The sequence below is a fragment of the Haemaphysalis longicornis genome, unplaced genomic scaffold, assembly GCF_048455015.1.
Source record: "Haemaphysalis longicornis isolate Haplotype H1 unplaced genomic scaffold, Haemaphysalis longicornis Haplotype H1 scaffold_11, whole genome shotgun sequence".
Taxonomy (NCBI): Eukaryota; Metazoa; Arthropoda; class Arachnida; order Ixodida; family Ixodidae; genus Haemaphysalis; species Haemaphysalis longicornis.
Window position 1 is genome coordinate 117,081,717 of NW_027526214.1, and position 27,487 is coordinate 117,109,203.

A 27,487-nucleotide genomic window follows, 5' to 3' on the forward strand; every position below is an offset into this window, starting at 1 on the left:
CGGCAGTTTTAGAGGCGTCCGTATAAAATTCAGAACATTGATACTACTGCTGCATATACAAGAAGTGCTGCAGAATTTCACATATGGGAGCTCGGTTTTTATCTACATTTGTGATAGATGTGTCACATGATACAGGGCGGAGATAAAATGGTGCTATAAAATCGTTTACAGAAGTTTGTATGGTGTTTTAAATAGAGACGGAGAGCTCTGACGCTTCCTATCTAACACTGTAAGAGAAGGCCGCAGAGAACGATGGTCGATTTACAAGAAGTTGAGTCATGGACGTATCATAAAACTAATTTAAAAGGATAGTGAGGCATGGATGAAATTTTAAAAGCATAAAGGAGATCTGTCGTTGACGTTGTAGGTTCCATTTGTTGCACTCCACATACAGGCCTTCAAATCAAGTAGTCTGGAAGGCGTCACACACCAGGCGGAGCCCCAGATGGATCTCTGGGTCCAGCATTCTGAGGGATGATTTATTGGCTGATCAATAGACAACGCTACCAGAGCTCAATCGTGAACCTATTCGGCTGTTAAAACACGTAAAACAAGTTGCTTGTCTGCACCTAAAAAATTGGCGAGAACCTTGAGGATAGTCAGCGTTTTTAAGCATTTATGTTTTATTTGTTTATATGTGGGATAAATGTGAGCTTTTGGTCAAAGATAAAACCAAAAAAACTTGTGTTCCTTTTTGACAGGAATAGAGACACCGTGGGGTTGAATGTCTCGATCTGTCTGAATGCCACGCCTCTTAGAAAACAAAACACAAGTGCACTATCTTGGAATAAATTTAAAATCGTTGCTATCTGCCCAGCCGGCTAGCTTGTTCATACAAAGGTGGACTTGCCGCTCGCTGATAGACAAGTTACATATTTTGAAGGAGAGTTGAACGTCTTCCACATACATTGAATAGGAAATTGATGGTGGCAGTGCCTTCTGAAGAGAATTCGTTTTTACAATAAATAAAGTGCAACTAAAAACTCCACCTTGCGGCACACCGTTTTCCTGCACACGAACCCTAGAGAGTGCAGTTCCAACTCGCACGCGAAGCGTTCTTTCAGACCGGTAACTGGCAAGCGTGCTGACCACGTTACCCGACATGCCAAACGACTTCAAATCGCTGAGGATGCCGTACCGCCAAGCAGTATCGTACGCCTTTTCAAGATCAAAGAATACTACCATACAGTACTGCTCGTGGAGGAAAGCATCTTCAATATATGACTCTAACGCAACGGGTTAATCGTTGGTAGATCGGCCCGGCCTAAAGCCTGCTTGGCAGCTCTAGAGATGACCGTTGTACTCTAAGAAGTACATGAGTCTCCTGTTTATCATCTTCTCGAAGGGCTTACACAGGCAGCTTGTCAGGGCAATGGGACCATAACTGGCGAGAGAGGAAAGGTCATTCCCTTCCTTTACGAAAGCCACTTCTATGGCCTTCCTCCAACAGCTAGTAATGTGCCCCGAAAGCCATATTTCATTGTATAGGTGTAAGAGTATTTGAAGCGTGTCTGGGTGTAGGTGCTGCGTCATGGTGCATGTAATCTCATCTGCTCCTGGAGCTGATGGTTTGCTCGTGCTCAGCGCAGCCCTCAACTCATAGAGAGTGAATTCAGAGTTGTAAGAAGTTTCTGATTTGTCGTTGTCTTGTGAAGGTTTTTTTCTGCAGATGTTTTGTGTTTCATGAAAGTTTTTGTGCAGTTTGCTGAACTGGACACGTGTTTGAAGTGTTGTACAAGTGCGTTAGCCTGGTCTTCCGGTGTGTCCTCTGTTGTACAAACCAGGGGCAGGCTGTGTGTCTGTTGTCTTTTTAGTTTTCGTATTCGTGTGCAGACTTTGTGTCTGTGTAAGAGTTTACGGATGTAAAGAAGGAGTACCAACTCTCTCGTTTTGCCTCACGGCGCACACATGTTTCTTACGCTTTGCCCCGTTTTACAAAATGAGGTTACCCGACGTGGGGTAAAGGCGAAGGGTACCCCACGCCTTGTTCTGGGGCTCTCGCGCCCGCCTACAGTCCTCATTCCACCACAGCCTCCTCTGTTTGCGCGGGGCACCGCAGCGGTTGGGAATCGACTTTTAGGCGTAGTCGAGGATGTGCGTCGTGAAGAGTTGGGTAGCTTCTTCAATGTGCAGGTGTCCTATGGATGTGTAGTGTACTTTGGATGTCTCGGTAAATGTGTCCCAGTTAGCTCTTGCTTCATTGAACCTGTTTTGGGAAGATGTACTGCATGAGCCTTTATCTATACTATATGTTAGTGAGGTGGGGTAGTGGTCACTACAATATGGGTCCGTACGCACGCCCCACTCAAAAAGAGGAAGGAGAACTGCGGAGCCAATAGCGAAATAAAGATAGGAGCATGTGTTTTGTCCTATGTTATGGCATGTAAGCTGTTTCTAGTTGAAAATGCATGCTCCAGAGGATGTTAAAAACTTCTCTATCAGGCGACCTCGGACATCCGTCCGAGAAGAGCCCCAAAGAGAATTGTGAGCGTAAAAGTCGCCTGTTTGGATGTATGGTTCGGGCCGCTGGTCGACCACGTCAAAGTCAGAGCTCGAAATTGCAAGAACAGGAGGAACGTAACTGGATCATACCATTATCAACCTCTTAAATATTATTGGGCGGGTGGCTACAGCCTCAGTGACGGTGTACAAGGTGACAGGGTGGCATGCCAAGGATTTGCGGGCGATTATGGGCACACCGCCTGAAGAGTGCGTGCAGCCAACCGTGTTCTTTCTGTATACCAGGTAACTAAGCAAGAAATTTGTGTGCTTGGAATTCAGATGTGTTTCATAGACACACAGTACACTTGGCCGATTGGCATGCAGAATCTGATACACGTCGTCGAGATTATTCAGAAGGCCTCTGCAGTTCCATTGAACTATGTTTTCTATTCGCATTGTGATGTGCTTCAGCTACTGGAGTGTGAGTATTTACATAAGGTCTCTCGGGACTTGCACCCTTGGGAGGAGTTTTTTCACCTTCTCTGGAGGTTTAGATGGAGGGACCCGCTCCTTCCTCTGCAAAGCAGACAGGAAAGGTCCCACATCCATCTCATCAGATGTGAAAGGGGTACCTCCTTCCGGACCCCCCGGACTAGGCACCCTTGCTGGTGCCCTTCGTTTGAGCCGTGACCGCCGAGGGGGCCAGGAGCGCCCCGGGGTACACAGGCGGTGCTGCGGGGGTGAGAAGTACTGCACTTTCCTCTGTCTCTATCTCCACCGCACCCTCACGTGTGTTTCGGGCCAGTGGAGAGGAACCAGTGGATGCACCAGCATCCCCAACGGACGTTGAAGCCACCGCAGCCACTGCTGACTGAGCAGGTGGTGTGGTGGCGGGTTGGGCCACCGGAGGCAACCCGATGGGGGCGGGGGGGGGGGGTTGACCAGGTCCGACTCGCTGTACTCGGTCCCCGCTGAGGCCAGACGAGCCTGCGTCCTCCGGCAAGCCGCGTCGGCGTACCTCCCCGAGGGGAAAGAGGCGAACCTCTATCGCGCCTCTGGGAAGCTGATGTTCTTGTGTACTTTCAAGGGAATGATCTGTTTTTCTTGTTTAAATTTTTCACAGTTCCTAGAATAAAGCAGCATGCGGTCCCTGGAAGTTCGCACAGGTGAAGTTCTCGCATTCATATTTGTTGGTTAGGTGATCGTGTGCTGCAAATTTTGCGCCCGTTGGTTTACTACTACGCGAGGGTGTGCCGTGCCCTAACCGCTGTCACCTGAAGCAGCGGCGTTGGTTTTGCACGCAAGGTCGGACCGGACATCTTGTGAAGCCTGCGTTGACCGACTCAGGAAGTGTTTAGCGGCAGAACGTCAAGATTATTTGTTTAGCAGCTATTATTTGGTCGTTTTGGCGTATCGTGGTTGGCCGAACTGTCGTTACTCCCAGATTGCGAAGACCATCGAGCAGATCTGCTTCAGTCTCCTGTATAAGATATCTATCAGAGATCATGCCCTGGCAGCAATTGAGGCTTCGATGGGGCGTTATCTTGATGTCAACATTGACCTTGCGCGTTTGCTTCAAGAAGTTACAGGATTGTTGTTTGTTTTGGACTTCAGTTAGAACTTCTCCGGTTGTGGGCTTTTCGCCTTGCACGATTTGTCTACAAGGCTTTCAATAAACTTGTAAATGAGAAAGACAGAGTGGAAAATGTTGGGTTTTGATTAATCCTGGAATTTGTGGGAACGGCGCGCAGAAAAGGAGGAGAAAGAGGTAGTTCGGGGCACGCGCAGCATGTGCGCGCTGGAGCGAGACCAGGGACTGAGGCAGTGCGTGCCTGGGCTTCGAGGAGATCGGACGTCTGAGGACGGGTTCGGTTCCGACCTGACTAAAGGTGTGGTTTCTGGGGACTCGGTGTCTTTCTTGGGAGCCGCGGCCAGGCGCTAAGACCCCGGTACCAAATTTGGCGCCGTGGACGTGGGGCCGGCCGTTGGTTCTCGGGAAAGACATTGTGGTCTTCTTCCTCTTTATTCTACAGCGTTCACTGTTCGCGTCGCTGGTGTGTGGGGTATTCCCCGGTAATTCTCTGGAGATTTTTGTGTCGCTTTTCGCGCAGTGGCATTTCCCGTGTGATAGCGCGGCAGCGGTAATCGCTGTGTGCCCTTTTTTTCGTTTCGTGGTGCACCAGATTCCATCATGGAGCGTAGGCCTCGCCGGGGTGCAGCCACGCCTTCTGCTCGACGGAGCCTCTCGGCCGACCCTCACGGTGCCGGATTTGGATCGGATGCCTCGGCGGTCGTCGCTACCCTGGGCCCGATCGGACGCCTCTGCGAGAATCTTGTTAATCGCTTGGAAAATTAGCAGGTGGGGCCCGCTGGTTCCGGGCATGTGACCCCCACGAGCCTCGAGGCGCCGCAGCGCGTGCCGGCATTCCACCCGAGCCTCGCAGTGCCACGTTTCACGGGCTATGACGACTTCAAATCCGTGGCGGACTTCCTGAGCGGTCTCAATGTTTACAAGATGGCGTTGGGTGCTTCGGACGAGTTCGTGTTGACCCGTGTCCTGCCGGTTGCCCTGGAGGCATCGGCTGGTCGTTGGTGGCGCCTCCAGACCCCGTTCGCGTCCTGGGCCGACTTCGAGGCACGCTTCCGCGAGGAGTTATTGCCTCCCGACTACGACTATCGCATCCGCCGTGAGCTGGAGGCACGTACGCAGCACCCGCGCGTGGGCTTGCTCGAATACATTCGAGCTATCCAGGAGCTCTTCAAGCGAGCTATCCCGGGTGCGTCTGACGCGGAAACGGTAAAGCACGTCTTGCGGCGTTGCCATCCGTGCTTCCGACCTTTCCTGCACGGTCGTGATTACTCCAGTTTGGAGGAGATGGCGCGATCAGCTCGAGCAATCGAGGACGCTCTGATATCAGAGCTGAGTTATTTACCCCCTCCGCCAGTAGGGGAGGCACTTGAGCCAGCTTGCGCATGGAGAGACACCTATGAGACTTCGCCACAGCGAAGTCCACAGCCACGTACGGCAGCGGCGGGCTTGAATTCCCCCCGCGCACGAGGTCCTTCTGCCCTTGGCGACGGCGGGAACTCCCCGCAGCGGTTAGAGCCAGGGTTCCTGCGTTGGGAAAACAGGCCCTCTTTACTGGCAGGCTCACCGCTCCCCGACCCGAGTCTCTCCCTTGGTGGTCGGCAACGAAATCCTCTGAACTCCAGAGGTCCTTCTCGTCCGGTCGTCGAGACGGGACGGTCGCGGGGCTATAAGCCCAATGGAAATCAAGCTGGCGGCTGTTACCGATGTGGATAGCCTGGACACTTCCGTCGGGATTGTCCTGAGGTGATGGCTCGTCGCCAAAATATCAACAGCCATCAGGGAAACGAGTACGGCCCGCGATGCTAATGGCCACCAAAGCATCGCTATGGGCTCCGGATATGACGAACGGCGAAAACTTGTGTCTTTTACCCTCTGCTTGTCGTGTTGAAGCGCCGGCACAGCCCATAGCACCGCATGTTTCTGTTTACGTGGTTAGAGCGCACATTGACGCCTTGATTGACACTGGCGGCAGTTTGTCGCTAATTAGCGATACAGTGTTTGAACTTTGCCGAGCACGTGATGTCATGTTGCGCAAATGCAGCACCCGTTTGCAAGTGGCCAATGGTGCTGTTGTTCAAGCACGTGGTGCTGTGCGCTTGCGCATTTCTTGCGCAAGCAGAAGGTGTCGGCAGCGCTTTATGTACTGCGCGGGTTTGGCGGTGCCCATGATTTTGGGCAGGGATTTCATTATTCGCGAGGGCCTCCTGCTTGACATGGCGGGTGGTGGTTACAGATTGGGCAATGACGCAGAACTGATACCTTTTGTGGCGTCAACACATATCTGTACCGTGCCAAGGTCAGCCGCAGTCGCAACGAAATCGGTGTTGCCTGAGCGAATCAGGCAGTTGCTTGAGGATCGTCCTTGCAGTGACTATGAGAGGGAGCAGCTCGCCTATGTGCTGGAGCTGTTTGCCGAAATGTTCACGGAGGCGCCTGGGCGGACAACCGTCCTTCAACATCGCATTGACACGGGAGACGCCCTTCCTTGGAGCTGCAATCCACGGCCGCTCAGCATCCAGAAGAAGGCGAAACTGGATGTCGCCCTTGACGAGATGCTGAACACGGGGATTGTGCGGCCGTCGCAGAGCGCCCATGCATCTCCAGTCGTGTTGGCGCCAAAAAAAGACGGCAGTGTGCGTCTCTGCGTGGACTACCGTCGTCTCAACGACGTAACTGTAAGAGACGCATATCCTTTTCCTGCCGTAGAATCTATCATTTCCTCGCTTGGTGGTGCCCGCGTGTTTACCACTCTAGATTGCTCACGCGGCTTTTTGCAAATTGAAATGCACCCTGATGATAGTCCTAAAACAGCTTTCACATGCTACAGGGGTCTTTTCGAGTTTGTGCGCATGCCGTTTGGGCTGAAGAACTCCCCGAGCTCGTTTCAAAGATTAATGGACATCGTCCTTGACGATGTACGTTATAAGTACGCGATGGCCTATATGGATGACGTCGTCGTCTTTTCGCGCACCTTTGAGGAGCATCTCGTGCATCTCAGAGATGTGCTTGACCGCATGAAACGTGCCGGTCTCACCATCAATCCTAAAAAGGTCCAACTCGCGACAAGCAAAGTTGAGTTGCTCGGCTTTGTCGTGGACAAGGGAGAGCTTCGTCCTAACAATGCCAAACTGAAACCAATTACACAGTATCCGTGCCGACGTGACGTTCAGAGCTTGCAGCGCTTCTTGGGCATGATAGCCTTTTACCGCAGCTTCATCCCTCATTGTGCGGAGCTATCACGTCCGTAAACCAGCTACTACGGAAAGGCGTGAAATGGCAATGGGAAGAGGCTGAACAGCAAGCTTTTGAAGCACTGTCTCGCCAATCGCGGCAACAGCGGCGTTAAGGATACCGGACCTTAACAAACAATTTGTGTTGCAGACCGATGCTAGCGACTATGGACTGGGCGCAGTGCTGATGCAGGAGTTTGAGGGCGTTCTCCGTCCGGTCGCATTTGCTAGCCATACGCTCACTCCGGCTGAGCGCAATTACACGGTCACAGAACGTGAGTGTCTAGCAATCGTGTTTGCACTAAGGAAATTTGACATGTATCTTGACGGTGCCTCTTTCACCATTCAGACAGACCACATGGCATTAACGTGGCTGCAGCGTTTGCAGAACCCTGCTGGTCATCTTGCGCGCTGGGTGCTTGCGCTTCAGCGCTACGATTTTACTATCCAGCACAGGAAGGGTTCGCAGAACCAAGTCGCTGACGCGCTATCGCGCGCGCCCCTGCCGCGATCTTCGGATGCGGAAGCGCCGGCGCTGGTGGCTGCAGTGGATGCTGACGCACGCTGGGGTACGCTGGTGAGCAGGGCAGAACTTCTCGCGGCGCAACGTTCCGACGGACTCTGCCGTAAGATCATTGAGCACGTCGGGGCACAGGGCGCAGCTCCCACCAGCAACAGCGGTGAGTTTGATACATAAGTGTTGGCGGAAGACGGTCTCCTACTACGGTATATCCCGCAGGACGATGACGAAGCTAATTCCTCATTCCGCGCTGTTGTACCGCGTAAGCTTCGGAGGGCTTTCATCCGTTACTTTCATGATTCAGCTCTGGCTGGACACAGCTCTGGCAGAAAAACTTATGAGAAGTTATGTCGGACTGTCACGTGGCCGGAAATGAGGCAGGATGTGCTGCGGTACGCCAGGAGCTGTCACGTGTGTCAGACAGCGAAACCCCGAGTCGGTTGCCCGCCCGGATTGATGCAGTCTGTTGAGAGTAAGAGCCTTTGGCAAATCTTTGCTTGCGATATCATGGGCCCTTACCCCGGCAGCCCGCGTGGGAATTGTTATTTGTTTGTGTTGACGGACGATTTCACGAAGTGGGTAGAGCTGTTCCCGCTACGTACCGTCAATACACCGAATGTATGGAGGTGCGTAATGGAAGTGTTTTCGCGCTTTGGGTTCCCCGCAGAGCTCATAACGGATAATGCCACGTATTTTACGAGCAAATTCTTTGAGGAAAACTGCCGAGCTGTAGGCGTGAAACACAAACGTACGACCACCTATCACCCTCAGGCAAATATAACTGAGCGTGTGAATCGCAACCTCAAGGCGATGCTAATTGCTCATACGGAGCAACACAAGGATTGGGATGCTAAGCTGCCTGAGATTGCATTTGCCACTCGCACCACGGTGAATCGTTCAACCGGGTTTACGCCGGCTTCTCTGAATTACGGTCGGGAGATGCCATTTCCTCTCGACAGGACACTTCCAGAAACGGACGCGGGTTCTGGTCTGTCGCCTCATGCTGTGGCCGTCCGCCAGCGCCTGCGTGATGCGATACAGGCTGCCCGGGAGCAGCTTGATGTTGCTCGTCTCCAGCAGGCGGAGCAGTACAACCGGGGTCGTCGAGATGTTCAGCTTGCGGTTGGCGACATGGTTCTCCGGCGCACTCATCCGCTGAGCGACGCTTCACGCAAGTTTTCCGCGTCGCTAGCTCCTAAATGGGAGGGCCCTTTCACCGTAAGCGAGAAGCTGTCTTCCATCAAGTATCTTTTACGCAAGAACAGGACAGGTGAACATGCAGGCCCGGTTAATATAGCCGACCTTAAACGGTACCATGCGGACTGATCATGTTTCTCTTTTCAGAGGACGCCTTCGCCTAGCGTTGCGTATGGGCGCTAGCGAAATAACAGAATTAGTTTTTTTTTCTTTTACCATCCACATTTTCTTTTTTCTCCTCTGTTTATTCTTTACCTGTCTTTTCTGTAAGCCCTTGATCAGTCCTTTATGGTTATTGTGGGGTTCACCTGTTCCGTAGTACCAGCTTGGCTTCCTCTTTTTTGTCCCCTTTCAATATTTTTTGTGTGTATGTTCTTCTGCACGCTCTCGTAGATGCCCCCGCCACCACTCAATCTTCCTGGGCCCTCTCGGGGACGGGGTCATTCTGCGCACGCACAGGCCCGTTTCCATCCCTGGCTTCCCCGGGCGCCACGTCACCGCCCTCCAACACTCCGCACCGTGGCCACTTGGACGGTCGTGGAGGCAGATCGCTCGGTTGGCTGGGTGTCACGCCTCCCCTGGGAACTCCAGCCCCGTCCTGAACGTGGGGATCCAGCGGCCATTGTCCCAGAGCCTTTCCGGGGCCGTTTACTCTCGGATCGACATCCCCAGGAACCTCCATCCATCTATACGGCAGAGGAGCTCCGTCGCCTTTGCCATTACTTCCGGGTGCCGCAAATCCATGTGCCCACGCACCTGGCAGGTGCTCTGCACCGTGACTGCATGACTGCCGCCATTGCTGCAGCGTCGGCCTCCGCAGGACCCCGAACTGAAGACTCAGTCGCTGCTGCCTTTGCCCTGCTGCTTCACCACCGCCCGGACCTCCTCCGCGACCCTCTCCCGGCCGACCACGTCATCGACATGCCCGACGAGTCTTGACTTTGTTTTTGGAGGGGGGAGAGTGTGGGAACGGCGCGCAGAAAAGGAGGAGAAAGAGGTAGTTCGGGGCACGCGCAGCGTGTGCGCGCTGGAGCGAGACGAGGGACTGAGGCAGTGCGTGCCTGGGCTTCGAGGAGATCGGACGTCTGAGGACGGGTTCGGTTCCGACCTGACTAAAGGTGTGGTTTCTGGGGACTCGGTGTCTTTCTTGGGAGCCGCGGCTGGGCGCTAAGACCCCGGTACCACAAATTCCATGGCCAAAAAGCGCGAGAAATGATCGGGCTTTGGAATAAAGATCGAAGACAAAGGAGTAAAGGATACTTCGGCGTGGCCCCTTTTCAGGGACCGATCGCTTTTTCTTGGGGGGGGGGGGGGTGTTTAGAATATGCTATATATCATGATATAGAAGGAGGGGACGGGGAACTTTCTTCGTCAGCCTTACCCTGATAGCTGAAGAGGTGCCGGAGCTCCCTGCCAGGTGCTCCGGGCAGGGAGCTCCAGGCAGCCCATCCGCCGGAGCTTGACGTGGGCTCCGACGGCCACCGTTTGAGGTTTCTACCCTTCACCTTGGAACATATCGTCACGGTTGATCACTACTTATGTATGGGGGCTCGGGGTCCGCGGTGTCGCCAATACCGTCACCAAGATTGCTGAGTGTGCCCCGTGTGGGGTGTTTGTTACTATTGACCGTCCCTTTATTCGCCAAATTTGCTGCGGTTCAGTAAAATTGACAACTGGGCTAGTTAGTTTTGATTCATCGTAAGTAGCGCTTGAAACGGGAGACAGAAGAGAAGACACACACGACGCCGCTAACTCGCGCTAACTCAAGAACAACCCTCATGCGAATGTCACTCGACATTGCGCAACCCACAAAGATAAGGCCCAGGCTCAATGCTGTCTATTTTTTGAAAACACCAGCGTGTTGTCGCGACACAATCACCGTTTGACACGCGAGGAAATTGAAGCTTTTTTTTATAAGAAAGAACGATAAGTGTGTCAGCCACGCGTCGGCGGCAATTCATGAAAAGGAATTTTTCTTCTTGTCCAATGCATTTACTTAGGTGCTTTGCGGGTTTATATATGTACAGTAAACCTTGTGTTTTTCGAATCGTAATCCTGTGACCTTTGTGTTTATCAGACTGCACCTTCGGGGTTGACCTGGGCACGTGTTCTTTCTTTCTGAGTATATATTTGTGTTTACGCCTAATAGAGTCAGTTGCGAGTTAGCGCCGTCGTGTGTCTCTTCTCTTCTGTGTCCGGCTTCAAGCGCTACTTACGATAAAATTTTGCTGTGGCCCACAGTGTCTCCTATTACACTCTAGAAGTTTCGAGCTAATACTTTCCTTAAGATTTTATAATCAACCTTGGTTGAGCTGATCGGAGATACACAGATATTTCCCTAAGTTTATCGTCGGCCTCTGATTTCGGTATGAAGACCGTGTGTGACACGAGAAACACGCAGGTAATTCTACTGTTTTGCAAGATTCGGCGTAAACAACACACAAAACAGGACCTATGTCATAATAAATTTTTTACAAGGCTTAGCTCAGTGTATCCGGAACCAGGGTCTTCCCTGGGCTCAGCTCGTCAATGGCTCTTCTTATTTCATCTACTGTAATATCCCTTTCTAGACATGCTGATGTGTATTCACCCAGGCGGGGCACAAACTCATTTTTGAACTGGACCGCATCGATAGTCTGACGCGTGAACAACGTCTCATAGTAGTCAGAGAAACTGCGCTCGATGCTTGCCTGGTTATTACACTTACGCCATCGTACTCTATTTTTGCTGGCGCATTTTTCCCTGCGTACCGTTTCTCTGTACTAAGTGCTCCTTTTGTAGGCGTTTCAGCGCACAGGAACTGTTCAGCCCTTGACGTTACAAGTGAATCATGATAATTTTTCTTACCTAATTCTTCGAGCTGCGCCTTCAGTTGTCGAATGTAGTCCCTGAGCATACAGGGCGAGTTATATCCTTCTCTAACAAAGCCATAAAGGCTACTTCGTAGCAGGGCTTGTTTGCCTTTATCTTCGTTTTCCATTGCCCCCGGTCTTACGAGGTGCTTGCATTTTTACCTCTTGTTTTAAGAGTTTCCTATTAAAAGCAAACATCGCGTCTCTATCACGACCGAAAATATTTCGTCTCCATGTGCTTACTGCCTCCACGAATGTTTCGTCTTCGGCTAACTTGTTCATTTTCCATAAGCCCCTACAAAAGACATTTCGCCGCTTCGCGTTCGTACCAAGCGTTAAAAATACCAGTGATCTCTAAACGAGAGAGGCATCACACGGTATTCTTCACACTGTGGAAGTAGATCAACCGATACGTACATGCTATCCAGACGCGCATGGGTCCAGTACTACCCACGCTATCACCAACGTCTTCTAGTGCGAAGTCGGTGACAATACCACTTTGTACTGCCGTACTAGCATCCCTATAAGGTGACGAGCTACTTTTGTCGCGTGTCGGACACACGCAGTTAAAGTCACCAAGTAAAACTACCAGCCGGCCTGTCTCACACCCATTTCTAATTTCATAAAAAAAATTCCTTTCGTGGGCTTTTGGTGGAGCCAAACAACACGCCATTCACTTGAGAGCAAGGCAAAATCGCACACGACAAACTGCCCCTAATCAGACTCAGTGACGGTATTTCGCTTGGCCCCTAAACTAAGCCGAAAGAAAAGCGCGCAACCTCCCGAGAACCCGACTGCTTGAGAAACACAGACGTCATAGCGTGACATGAATGGCTGAACCATACGGTCCGTTTGATCATCCCTGTCAACCTTGGTTTCATGCAAGGCCACAGTGTCGATATTCTCATCTGCCAGAAGGCGGTACATCCGACGTTCGCGTGCCGGGTTCGCAAGCCTGCTGACATTAGGCGTGGGTATGCGTATAGACTTGCCTAAATAAACCATTCTAAGAAAGTGACCACGTTTACTGTGTAGCACTTACGTCCATGCACTCGCTGTAAAAAAGCACTGCGCAGATACTGAAGAACTCACTCTCATTCCAAAACGCAACTACAACATCAGGAAAATCTAAATAAAGCACTCATACATACATACTATAAACTGCAAGCACTCTAAGGGCATTGAGGTCACCACTAAGGATAGTGCACTACTTTATCCTCCCCGCTCTCCACCCTAATAAACACACGGGAAGACACTTTACAGGCAAGAAAGCCACCGAAGACACTCCAAATGTACTCCCTGGAACCAACTACCTAATTAGGTTTAGTTCACTCACGCTTCTCTGGAGCAGTGCAACACCTACACAGAAGAAAAAGTTGCCGACTACGTTTAAAGCGTCGTGCGGACTGGGTGGGCGTGGCCGGGGGCCTTCTAGACTCTGGGGGGACAGTAGGCTTCAGTCCGCGGGCTTCTTACAGCCTGGGGCTGTTGGCGTCTGTGATTGACATACCAGCGCGGAAAACAACGGCACAAAAAAGGAACGAGAAGTAGACAGCACACCGCTGCACTCGCAACTGATTTATTTTGAAGAAAACATTAGTAATATACATAGATCAGTCTCGAACGCGGCGGTAAATTATTACAACGAATAAACACACACACAACACGCAATCACTAATCGGTCTGCACATGTGAAGTCTTTTTGGCATACTTGGTCAAACAAGGGTTTCACTCACATAAGCTTATTTCCGGTCATGCAGCAGTATTGAGGGCTGACTCATACAACAGTCGGCTGATCGTCTAATTTGAAAGGCCTCGATAATTTTACCTGCTGTTTCATCTCTGTGTCTCAACAACACACTTCATCCCTCTTGTCAACCGTCGTCGCCGTCGTCGCAATCGTCGTTAAGCTCATGTAGTCACGCGTTATAAAAAAACGATGGAAAACTCGTTTACGCCTCGAGCTAGAACATAAGGCGTGCTAAAAGCCACCGGGACAATTACTTATGCCTCGTGTTGGAGCTTCATAAAGCGTATTAAAAAAACACCGAGACACCCATTTACCACTTGCGCTAGACAGATTCGTGCTTCACACAAGAGCTTTTAGAACCAAGTTGTATATATGTTCTGATTTCTCATTTAGAGACCCCGACGAATGTCTTCATCACGTCCCTGAAGCTTCCAGGAGCGCGAAAATATCACATTTTTGGCCGTAAGTGCAAAAACTTTCTGTTTGCAGCCACAATGAGTTTGGAGGCGGCGATGCCCAGCTAACCATAACTCAGCTGGAAGGGCGTAGCCAAGAATCATGCGAAAAAGTCATCGATAAGGGCGTCCGCGTCTACACTGTCAAGTGTCGTTCCACCCCACTCACCACTACTTCGCAACGCTGACGACGAAGAAATGGACCTGCGCACGTCGAAGCACCTTCCGAACGCCACACACGAGGAAAAAGGCGACACGGCACCTTTGATACAATACACCAACCGAACCATCCGCCGCACACCTCGAAGCCGAAGCTCGAAACGCAACGCCGACAACGTCGGCTCTACGACGAAGCCGCCAGGCGCGCAAGCCGAAACCTCCACCTCTCCCATCTGATGACTTCAAATCGGCTATCCGACCTCGAAATGGTCTCGTGCTGAGCTAGGTGAGCCCAATGGATCTTTATAATTACATACTACGAGAAGCCAAGCTACGCTCCCAAGATGCAGGCATGAAAATTCGCATCAATGAGGAGCAGAACATCCTTGTAGCAAGCACACCCTACCAGTCCGCAGCCTCTGCGCTCAGCAAGATAAAGAAGCTGACTATGGGTGAAACCACCTACGCTACTGCGTAGGTGTCGGAGGTATCTCCTCCGACAACTCATGTAAGGGCGTGATACACACTATTCACAAGGACGCCACCACTGAAGAATTCATGGAGGCGATCTCAGCACTGGGATATGAACCCCGGATGTGCCGCCGTCTCGGGGACTCAAGCACCGTCCTCATCACCTTCATGGGCAAGAAAGGGCCTTTCACAATATACGTTGGTGGAGTTGAGACTACATGTTATCTCTACAAACAGACCGTTGAGCACTGCCCCGTATTTCAAAAAATAGTCCACCGCACGGACGTATGCCCTCCCCCGCCGGTTGTGCCGACTTGCAAAGGCTGTGGAACCCGACTCACATCGGCGAATCACGAGTGCAAACCAAACTGCGCCCTCGACGGCGGCGACCACCCGACGACTAGCAAGACCTGCCCCAAGCGTTTCTTTGCACCAGTTAACCAGATGAAACAGGGGAAGCCTAACACCGAGCGCAGGTCGAGCACGCCCTCTCGCCAGAAGGGTGACCACTCATCCCCATCTCGATCCAGATCCAGATCTCGGAGCGGTCGCCGCCTGTGCCAGGGCAAGGGGCGACGCACTTCGAGATCTCGGTCACGCTCCAAGTCTCGAGGAAGGCGGCGGAGCACCTTAAGGCGAAAGGAGCCGTCATCGGCGCAGGTGAGGTGGGCACAGATGTTATCTCCTAGAGCTCGTTCCCCATCACCTCTTGGTGCTGCGAACACGTGAATCCAACAGATCCAAGCTGCGAACACGCGAATAATGGAAGATAATGCACAGCTTAAAGCGGAAATAACTAGAATGAAAGAAGAACTACATGCCCAGCTCAGTGGAATAAGGCAGCAGGCGCAACCGAAATTAACTCAGAGAAACACAGAAAGACAGAACACTAACCGCCAAACCGGGTTGAACCCCCGCCATCATCGCTCACACCCGCACCGCAACTCTCAGAAATCTCACAACAGCTCGCAACTATTCTGAACTACATGCAGCAAACTAGCACCCTGTGTGAAAAGCTTGAAGCTCAGATTCCAACTTACCCCGCTCGCCTAGAACGGCGGGACATGAAGCCATATAGCAGACCTACACCCCCCAAGACGATCATACAACCGAAGGTGGCAGTGCACTAAATTAAACAAAACCTCAAACACAAAACCACCATATGGCAATGGAATTGCCGCGGATTCAAAAACAAGTGCGGCTCACTGTCTCAGTTCGTCGCGGCCTCTAACTCACCCGCGGATGTCATAGCACTTCAAGAGACCAATTCCTCCCCTCGCCTTCCCGGCTACGTGATGTTGAGAGAAGGCACTGGTAATAGGACTTCACACGTTGGTGAGGAAACGAATAACTGCTATACAGCACGCATTTCCAACAAGCACAGAAGATGGGAATCTTGGTAGAGCTCACCCCACACGCCGCAGAACCGAATTCAACCGATACACACCCTCTTTCGTTTACACATGTATTGCAGACCCAAATGTAAAGCCGCAAGCCTCAACGATGTGATCACTCAGGCCACCCGCAAAGCGGGAAGTCGTCCTCTTCTAATAACGGGTGGTTTCAACGCGGCCCACCAGTTATGGGGTTATACGTGCAGTAATACACGTGGTTATGCTTTGCATGTCATCATCGAAAACCATGACCTAACTGTCCTGCCTAATCCCGCCACCCACACGCGCATGAGGAAGAGCGTCATCAGGAACACCTCACCAGATTTTGCTATCATTGTCACATCTCTCATGCGGACTGGGCGCACCTAGGAGGATATTTAGGAAGTGACCATGCCATCTTGGCCACTACCATAACGGCACAAAGTAACGAGTCAAAGTCGGCATGGAGCATCTCACTGACTGGACCAAAATCCGAGAAGATCGACAAACAAGACAAAAACCGACAAATCATCCATCACTCACTCTTCAAGAGTGGTTATCCCGTCTCTGTTAGAACGTCCATAACCACACAAAAATAATCGAGACGTGGACCACTACGCCATGCGTGGACGCCTGGCTCCTCCAAATGTGCGAAGCTCCCTGCATTCTAATTAAACGCTGACGCAAACAAAAGCCTCACCGCAAGTTAAAAACGCATTGCTCAGCTTACAAACGAAGCGGCGCGGTACGCCGCTTCATTGTGCAAGGAAAACTGGCTAACCCTCGGCGACGGTATGCGTAACTCCCTTAGCATTTCCAAAACGTTGAAGCTCCTGCGCTTTCTTATAGACCATGGCAAGAGCAAAAAGGAATCCCAACGCACAATGGCCAGAATCCGTCATAAACACTCTGGAAACACACGAAACCTGCTCGCTACTCTTACGGCCCGCTATCTTCGCACTCATCCTACGGAGCCCCTTCCCCCATACTCTGCAAGCCACGACCCACTGTTGGACGACGACATCGATCTGCATGGGGTCACGGCCGCTGTGGACAAGCTTCTGCGCAATACGGCGCCCGGAATAGACAAAATAACCAACAAGGTCCTGGCTAGCCTGGACACCCCTTCCCTGCTTGAGCTAACAGATTAAGTCAATCACATCTGTCAGACGGGCTTACCCCCAGATGAATGGAAAACAGCGGAAGTCAGGCTCATACCTAAGCCAGGCAAACCACCGAGCACTGATAACCTTCGACTTATTTCCCTCGCATCATGTGTAGGCAAATTGTTGGAACCACCAACGACATCTGCACGGCAGCAGCATTCGAACTCGAGAAAAAGGTCAAGGGGTCACCCGCCGCACAACATAAAGCTCTGCAGGCTGGCAAGCAGCTGCAAGGAAGGCCTATCGCCTCGCGACTGCCACGACTACCTCACACGGACCACAAGGTAATTCTGAGACCCAAGGAAGGATTAGAGCTCACAAAGCTTTCCCTCGTCTATGTTGGGGGGACGATTAGACTCGCCGCCAACGTACACTGGGAAAGAGGAAAAGAAGAGGATCAAGTCGTACTGAACAAGATACAAGGTACCATCACATACAGCACGCCGAAGAAAGATGATGCCCTAAAGTACTCGCACTGAAGAAGTGACAGTTCGGAAGTAAAGTGTACGAAGTTACAACCTACATGGCCGCCCCAGAACACTGCGGTAGAGGCGTGGTGCACGGCATTGACCGACGCATCACCGAGGAGGAATTGGAGGTGGGCCTCTCTCATCCAACGAACCCGCCCGTTCTCGGAGTCCGTAGGATGGGTATCGGAGTCGGTGATTATCACCTTCGGCGTCTCCTGGGTCCCGAGGTGGGTGCGGATTCTCGGATCGCCCATACAATGCTTCCTCTATCGCAAGAAACACGAAGTCTGCTTCAAGTGCGGACAAGTGGGCCATCGCTCCGACGTCTGTAACAACGAACCTTCTGAGAAATGTAGGAAATGCGGAAGCCCGCCATCCCCAACCGGCGAACACGACTGCAAGCCAAATTGTGAACTGTGCGGAAAGGATCACGAAACAGGGGACAGAAGGTGCAAAGCTCTCTATCGCACCCCGTACTTAATTAAGAAGAGGCAATGGGAGCGTAAGCTCGACGAGGAGACAAGAAAGCAAGAAGAAGAGAACGGAAAACAACGGCAAGGCAATGGGCCTTCAACCAGCAAGGACACGCAGCGGAAAAGTCGTCAAGACCAAAGCCGGGACCGTGGACGAAGCAAATCCCGGAAGCGCAGCAAGTCGAGAAACATATCGGTCTCGTTTCCTCGAATACCATCGTTGAGGAAAGAAACAACGAACAATACAACGAACCTGTACAGTGCCAGTGTTGGTGCCCGTGAGACGCCGAAGCACAGCACACCAAAGGTAGGCTAGGGAAGTGGGGTCACCCAGGATGCAAACGCAGTAATCACAAACGAGCTACAGGAGCAGAATAGATATCAGAAGGAACTGATTAGGAAATTACGATAGCAACATAAATTTCTAACGGAGCAACTAAAGGCCATGCAGCAACAGATAGAAGAAATTAAGTCCGCCAAGGAATCGGGGCCAGTAGACGAAAAGTCGATGCAGGTGGTAAACACATCTCCTTCTGAGCAACCCGAACTCAGGCAAATCCTTTGTAAGCTGGACGAATACGAAGCTAGGTTCACCACGTTAGAACGAGCTCTCGTAGCACTGCCTGAACAGATTAAGTGTTTGAAAAGAATTGAGGGCAGACTGGGTGAACTGGAGAAGCGTGCGGATCGACTGCAAAAATCGCAAACTAGAAAATTAAAGTGCATGAGGAATCAGGACATCAGAGTCGATGGATCGTAGGTCACACCCCCATCTCTTAGTCTGGCAGTGGAATAGTAGGCGATACGGCAGCAAACGTGCGGTCTTACAAACTTTCCTGGACAACGGCGGAGATCGCCCGGAAATAATTGCGATAGAAGAATGTGGGAAAAATTCTAAATTGGCAGGATACAAAGCATACCCGGGTGCCGGAAACGACACTTGGGTAACCACTTTCGTTCGAAGAAACGTAACAACCATGCAGCACGAGACTGGGAGCACCGAGATAGATCACTCATTAATTGAAGTCATTCCGCGAAACCGTACCGACAAGAGCTTATTCGTACTGAACGTATACAGTTCGCCCAAACAAAGGAAATGTGACTTTGGAGACCTGTTCCTTAGAGCCAAAAGGCTTGCTAATGGTGCTCCCTTGCTAGTTGTGGGAGACTTTAATGCTCCGCATGCGGCATGGGGTTATAGGCAAACCTTGGTCAAGGGCAGGATACTGAACGAAGAGATTCAGCGACACGACCTGCTGCTCATCACGGATTCCACGAACCCCACTCGGCAGGGCAACAGTGTGTCAGTGGACACGACACCAGATCTTACCCTCACGCACGGGGGACTCGAGGCCGAGTGGCGTAACACGGGGGAAGACCTGGGCAGCGACCACAAAATCATAGAGATAGTTGTGAACAATGGTCCTCCGGTTCCGACGAAACGCAAACATAAAATCACTAACTTGGAAAATTTCCGAAACGCAGATGCATCGGTGGGCGAACCAATAAGCGACATCGCCGCGTGGAGTAGAAAGATATTGAATGCCGCACAAGCGGCAATGGATGAGCTAGAAACAGACGAAAGCATAGAAACGATTGACAGTCATCTCGTCAGCCTGTGGAGAAAGAAAAAGGAACTGGAAGGGCAACTTAAAAGTAAGAGGTGGGACAGAAATATGCGCAAAAGGATTGCTGCCCTAAATAAGGAAATCGAGGAATACTGTTTGGAATTGACTCGAGTAAACTGGGGGAACATATGCGATCAGATGAACGTGGGAATGGGGAACGCGAAAACGTGGAAGATACTTAGGTATCTCCTTGACCCAAGCACGACTAAGTCCGAAGCGCGGCAGAAACTACAAACCCTAACTTATAAATTCGACGGGACCACTAAAGAGTTGTTAGACGAAATCCGGAGCAGATACTTGAGCCCGTCCTCCCGAGAAAGTTTTCCCGACTACGCTGGTGCAGTGAACGAGATTCTCGACGCCCCGATCACGATCGCGGAGGTTAGAGCCGAGATAAATCGTCTCAAGACCAAAACGGCCGCTGGACCGGATAGAGTCAGCAATAAGATGTTGAGGAACCTAAATGACGAATCCATCCGTGAACTAACCGGCTATATGCAGAGATGTTGGGACAGGGGCGAGCTTCCACCGGAATGAAAAACGGCTAATCTGGCACTCATCCCCAAACCCGGCAAGAAACTAGGGTTAGAGAACCTAAGACCGATCTCCATCACATCGTGTATTGGCAAGTTAATGGAACATATATTTCAATCCAGACTTGGTCGGTATTTGGAAGACGAGGGAATGTACCCAGACTCCATGATAGGTTTCAGGGCGAACCTTTCGGTCTGTGATATAATGCTACAAATCAAGGAGGATATAATTGACAGCGCGAGCAAAGATACGAGAGTCATTGTTGGCCTGGATGTAGCCAAAGCTTTCGACAACGTCAGACATTCGGCCATCCTGCGTCACCTGAGTGCCCTAAACGTGGGGACCAAAACATACAACTATGTCAGGGATTTCCTTTCAAATCGTACGGCTAATATAGAGTTCGGGGGTGCCTCCCTCCGGAACATCGAACTAGGTAACTGGGGCACGCCTCAAGGGTCGGTCCTATCTCCGACATTGTTTAACGTAGCCATGATAGGACTATCCGAGAGGCTCGATAAGATAGAAGACCTGAGATACACTATCTACGCGGACGATCTCACTCTGTGGATCAACCGTGGTAGTGACGGGCACATTGAAGATATACTGCAGCAAGCCATAGATGAAATTGAAAATTACCTAGAAACTTTGGGACTCAAGTGCTCGGCCGAAAAATCGGAGGCACTGTTCCTCGTCCCCCAGTACAAGCGGAAAGCGAGCAGGAACAACCACAACATAAGACTTAAAGTAGGAGGACAGCAAATCCCCGCGAGGGACAAGATCAGAGTACTGGGGCTTTATGTCCAGGATGCCGGCAGAAACACGGAGACCATACATCGACTAGAGAATGCGGTGGCACATGTTTGTAGAATGATGAAACGCATCTCAAATAAGCATGGGGGGATGAAGGAGCCCAACCTCCTCAGGGTGTTTCAGGCCTTCGGTATCAGTAGGATCCTTTTCGTAGCCCCCTGACAAAATACGAGAAGAATAAGCTGGACATAATAATAAGAAAGGGAATCAAATGTGCGCTAGGTCTTCCCCCGAACACGTCAACGGCCAAGATTCTTAGTTTGGGCGTATCAAACACTTTAAATGAACTCATAGAGGCGGCAAATGCATCGCTACAGCAGAGACTGTTGGGCAGCAGGACGGGTCGCAAAATACTCGAACGTCTGGGATACCAGACCAGTGAACTAGCCAAAGATACACGCGAAATACCAAAGTCGATCAGGGAGAAAATTAAGGTAACACCCATGCCCAGAAACATGCATTCCGCGTATCACGAAGCTAGACGAAAGAGCAGAGCCGAAGCCCTGCAAACCAGATACGGTGGACAGACGAACGTCCTTTACACCGACGCAGCGGCATATCAGAGTAAAACCGCTTACGCAGCAGTAGCGGTTACTGAAAGCGGGGTCCCAGTCTCGTGTTGCACGTTACTGAGTAGGGACGCGACGGAGGCCGAGGAGGTAGCCATTGCCTTAGCAATGACCCGGCCGGAAATTAGAACCATAGTGAGCGACTCTAAATCGGCCATCAGAAATTTCGACCCAGGGAGGATCTCCAGCGCCGCTTGGAGTATCCTCGCAAACGTAAAAAACTTTACAACCGAAGAGGTAACGTTAGTGTGGACACCAGCTCATCGGGGACTCATTGGGAATGAGAAAGCACATGCGACCGCCCGAGGTCTTACAGTCCGGGCGACCGCCGCCAACGCCGCCGCTGCTGATGTCCAGTCGTTGGCCTCAGCCTTGCATGCCGAACCTCCTTCCCAAATGACGGCGAACGAAGGGCCGAGTGACTACAGTGAAATCACGCAATATTATAGACTGGAGAGGAAGATACTACCTCCTGCGGATCCGCAGCTAAGTAGAAAAGAGGAGATTTACTGGAGACGTTTACAGACGGGAGTTTTCCAGAACCCAGTCCTATATAGTAAGTGGCATCCCAAAGTCGTCGATCCAAGATGTAAGAAATCTAAGGGTCGAGCGGACCTCGTCCACATGGTGTGGACTTGTCCTTCGTACAATAAACCGCACCGAAACGTAGCATCCTGGGAGGCACTACTCCTCAGCCGAACCTCCGAAACCCAGCGCAAGATCATCGGTCTCGCCCTAAAAGCCGCCAAGTCCCAAGGGATACCGGCCGACTGATGGGGGGAGGGAGCACCTAACGCTCCCTTTTTGACTGGTGTGTAATAAAGATTTCACTGACTGACTGGAGCACATCGTTTTAAACAGGCTACAAACGTATCTCGAAGATCACGATAAGTAACCTACGACCATGTTTGGCTTTCGCCCTCGTCTGTCTACGCAATACGTCTTACACCTGCTCAAGGAAGAAGTTATGCTGCCCGCCAACCGCAACTCACCCAGAGCCATCCTTGCGCTGGACCTCAAGGGAGCGTTTGACAAAGTTAAACCCGCCACCATCCATTCGAAATGAATACTCTCGACTGCGAGCCTTTAATGTATCAGTACAAAAGAGATTTCCTCGCAGGTGGTACGGCAATAGTTAAAGGGGGAGACTTAACCACAGATCCCACTCTGTTGGGCAGCCGCGGCACACCACAGGGGCAGTGCTCTCCCTTATATTGTTTTACATTACGCTCATCTATCTCCCGCCCTTATTGGATTCTATTACTAGCATACATCACGGCTTGTATGCAGATGACTTTACTATCTGGTCGAAGACAGGATCTCTATGCGAGATAAAGGAGCGCCAACAAACTGCAGCCGGCACGGTAAATCATTACGCCAAGTCTTGCGGCCTACAATGTGCTCCACAAAAATCGGAGCTCCTCCTTGTTTGCACAAGAAAGAAACTCCTCCAGAGGCCAGCCACTCTCACCGTCCACTAGGAGGGCCACACCATCATTCCCTCCTCGCATATCAAGATCCCTGGTATGACCATTCAAGCCAACCGAACAAGCTGCATCCTAATAAATAGGCTGAAAGATACCTCGGACAAAGTCACACATACAACCCAGCTTGTAACCACCAAAAGTCGAGGAATGCGCGAGGAGGACACCGTCTGCCTTGTCCAAGCATTCATAATTTCAAGAATTTGATGCGCCATGCCCTATGCTCTTCTCTCCAAGTCAGAAATATAACGGCTGGATGTCATCATTCGCAAGGCCTACAAAGAGGCCTCGGACTTCCCGGCAGCACGCCCACGAGCAAGCTATTGAAGCTTGGCCTGCACAATACAGCCGACCAGCTCATAGAAGCCCATCTTGAGAGCCAAAGATTGAGGCTGTGCGGAGGACAAGCACAGGTAGGACTCTTCTCTCTCGTCTGGGGCTCACATCTCCTCTGCAGCGTCCGACATCTCAAATGAGAAATGTCGACGACAACATTAGGAAACAGCTGCACGTTTCACCCCTCAGAAAATGCACCCTCTGCATCACAATAGGCGTAGGGAAGCAAGAGCCAAGGCATCCACACATACTACGGGGGAACCAACCACAGTATACACGGGCACGTGTTCCTATCCCGGCATTAGAGCAATGAAAGCCGTGGTTGTCCAGAACAATGAGCCCGTCCCCAGCCCATCCCTACCCGGATACGACCCCTTACGAGTGGAATAAGCGGCCATCGCTCTCGCCATAACGCAAACTTCAGCCAGCGTAATCGTCACATATTCGCAGCACGCGCGCCGTAACTTCTCGTGCGGACGAATTCACCGGACAACCCACCAAATCATCTACTAGCGCCCACCAGACAGATCCATTGTGATCATATGGGCACCCGCCCACTCGTCCATCCTGGGCAACGAAACAGCCCACCTGTTGGCTCGCGAGTTATCCAGCCGGGCTTAGGAAAGCGAGCAGGAGAGGCCAACCTCGCTGATCACGTATCACGAAATAATACATCTATATAAGTTTGGACGTATCACCTACCCAGCACCGCATAAACACCTAATGAAAGAGTAGGAACGGCAGCTCATTGCATTGCAGAAGAATACCTTCCCCCATCCTACTAAATGCCATATAGTGCATCCCACCATATATTGCCCGCTATGACGCTTCTGCGATGCCCCCGGGACGCTCTTTCATATGGTACGGAGCTGCGCGCACGCCCGAATACATTCGAAAAATCCCTCCATTTCTTCTCACGAGATTTGGGAGAGGGCTTTGACCAGCTCCAACCTGAATGACCAGCGCCTGTTGGTGTTGAGGGCTGTTGAGGATGGGAAAGCTCAAGGGGTCTTGGACTGAGGATTCCTCCCCATTGCTTTTCGCAATAAACAAGTTTACTCTCTCTCTCTCTCTCTCTCTCCCCCAACGGCTTCAATATCCGTTCACAAAAACGCCGATGCACCTAGAACACACATATACACTGCATGCTTTGCCCCTCACAAGGTTTCGCGTTAGTGGAGATGGCCCGGGATCTTTTCTATGCAGTTCACCGTTTTGTGCAACCTTGCTTGATTGTGCGGTTTAATGCACCGATGCTAGAGTGGCGGTGAGTCGCGCCGTAGTTAAGGTCTCCGAATTAAGTTTGGCTAACGTGCCCGAAATCTCGAACACATAGGCGTTTTTACTTTTAACATACATCAGAAAAACGGCCACCACGGCAATGCACGCAGCATTGCTGCTACAGGACGGGAGTTGCGCAAGAAAAGCTGTAGTTGCGTTGATGAGATCTAACCACCAATGCTGTTGTTCAATCTGACACAGTTGTAGCCAGCGAAACCTTGGTAATTACGTGTCTGCAGCAATTCTCCAAGAAAACTTCCAGGTAGTTTTTTCGTGCAATATGTTTTCATTATTTCTTAACGTGGTCAGCTGCCATCACGCGCACAAGGAATAAAACGTCGGAAAAATTTCCTTCGGTATAAGTATTTAGTGCCACACTATGGAGGTGTCGTCCGATTTTCTCTGCCTGTGTAATCATTGCTAATTTTTCTGGCGATTAGATTTTTACGGCACAAGGCTCACTATGTCCAAAGAGCGCCAAATATATATTTGTTGATAGCGATAGAAAAGTATTTTCAGTATTTTCATTTCAAGCCTTTCAGTAAAAATTACAGTAACATACAATAAAGTGATAAGGGTGACAGGTTTGAACGGCAAGGTTGGAATTGCGCGCGTTACTGTCGTGTCGAGACAACTATCACGGCACTCTCTCGAGAGAGGGCGCCACGTACCAGAGCGGGAAATGCTGGGACGGGGAACGGCCGAGCAGGCAGAGTGGAAAACATGGCTACTGTGAATAAACGCGTGTGTTAACAGTTCTCTCTCTATGTGTCTTCGGTAAAACCCCCGACAACACGACATGGTGGCAGCGGTGAACAAGGAGTCGCCAAGCATCTCGTGAGTGCCACGAAACGACCAACATGCCGGACGGAAGAGACAACGACGCTCAACAGGCAGCGGCAGTGCGCCCGCACAATGGCGCGAACTTTTTCAACCCGTTCGCCGTCGAACTGCCACAGAAGTTGGACTTCCGGGACCCAAACGATGAAACGTTGGATCGCAAGGTGGGAACGTTATCGCGTTGTGTCAGGACTTGACCTCCGTGACGCGGAAACACAGGTAAACACGTTCTTGTACGCGATGGGGAAGGAAGCCGAAGACGTACTGGCGTCACTAAGCCTGACAGACGCCGACCTCGCGGACTACGGAACAGTGAAAAGCAAGTTTGAGGGACACTTAATACCCTGCACGAACGTAATCTTCGAGGGGGCGAAGTTCAACCGTCGAAAGCAGGAAGCGAACGAGTCAGTCAAAGCGCTCATCACATACCTACACCAACTCACCGAGACGCGTGAATATGGTTCACTGAAAGACGACCTCATTCGCGACCGGTTGGTTGTGGGACTTTTAGACCTTGGACTAAGCGAAAAGCTGCAGCTAGATCCAAAACTCACGCTTCAGTCTGCTAGAAAAATCGCACAAAACTCTGAAATCGTCAAAAAGCAACAGAGCGAGCTACGAGACAGAACAGAGCACCGTGCTGCGATCGAAGAACTTGGACGGTCAAGCGAACACCGGAACCACGGAAGAGGGCTGCGTAAACCAGGCAAGCCTCCAACTCTCCACACTACGAGCAGAAAATTGGGCAAGTGGTGCGGCAGTACAGAACAGCATTTCAAGAAGCAGTGAAAGCTGAGTAAAGCTTCGGAAAGCTGAGTAACAACTCTGGGAAAACTGGTCACTTTGCAACAGTGTGCTTGTCGGGAAGTCAGCAACCGGCAGGGCAAAGAGCGTTGGCACCCAGCACCAGGAGAAAAGGGGCAGCAAACACAGAGCAAGTGTTCCTTGGAGAAGTCAGCAAGGCAGACACCCTGGAACCTTGGTTCATCGCTGCACTTGTGAACAGTCGTCCTGTCCACTTTAAAGTCGACACAGGAGCAGATGCGAGCGTAATCCCTGCTTCACAGTACGACGGCAGCCACATGGAAGCTCTGAAAACTCCAGACAAAAGACTCTTTGGGCCTGGCAGGACACCCATCAACACGAAAGGAATGTTCAATGCAACGATCTCGTGGGAAGGCAAGTATGTTCAGCAACAGATTTTTGTAGTGGAAGGCTTGCAGACAGCACTGTTAGGACGTCCAGCCATACGTGCTCTGGACGTATTGTCACACCTGGACGAAGTGGAGGCTGGCAAACAAAGCTCAGCACGCAGAGCATCGTTTCCTGAGGCGAGGCCAGAGTTCTGCGAACTCTTCACGGGACTTGGCCAAATGAAAACTGTCTACAAGCTAACACTCAAAGCAAATGCTACGCCTTACGCAGTGACAACGCCTCGACCAGTAGCAGTCCCACTCCAGCCTAAAGTCGAACAAGAACTACAGAGAATGCAGCATCTTGGAGTGATCCACCAGGTTTACCACCCGACACCATGGTGTGCGCCTATGGTCATCGCGTTGAAACAGAATGGAGAGAGCAGGATCTGCATTGACTTCACCGAGTTGAACAAGCAACTGATCAGGGAAAGGGTCATCATGCCTACAGTAGAAGAAAACCTGGCAAAGCTGGCAAATGCTAAAGTTTTCAGCAAGCTTGATGCAAATTCTGGATACTGGCAGACACCCCTCGCACCAGAGTCCCAGGACTTGACCACGTTCATCACACCGTTTGGCAGATTACAATTCCTGCGTCTTCCCTTTGGCATCGCAACAGCCCCAGAGTTCTTTCAGAAAGAGATGCTGCGCATCCTTGAGGGA

At 51.1% G+C, this 27,487-nt stretch overlaps 1 protein-coding gene across 1 annotated transcript in view; it reads left to right on the forward strand.

Moving 5' to 3' along the window:
* Nucleotides 1–9,919, forward strand: part of LOC144160769 (activity-regulated cytoskeleton-associated protein-like) — a 66,534-nt gene extending 56,615 nt beyond the window's left edge. Inside the window, exons 2-3 of the mRNA XM_077691943.1 lie at nt 4,802–5,462; nt 9,744–9,919. Of these exons, the coding sequence (XP_077548069.1) occupies nt 4,802–5,462; nt 9,744–9,919 (837 nt within the window). The remainder of the gene's footprint in view (nt 1–4,801; nt 5,463–9,743) is intronic.
* Nucleotides 9,920–27,487: the final 17,568 nt, after the last annotated feature.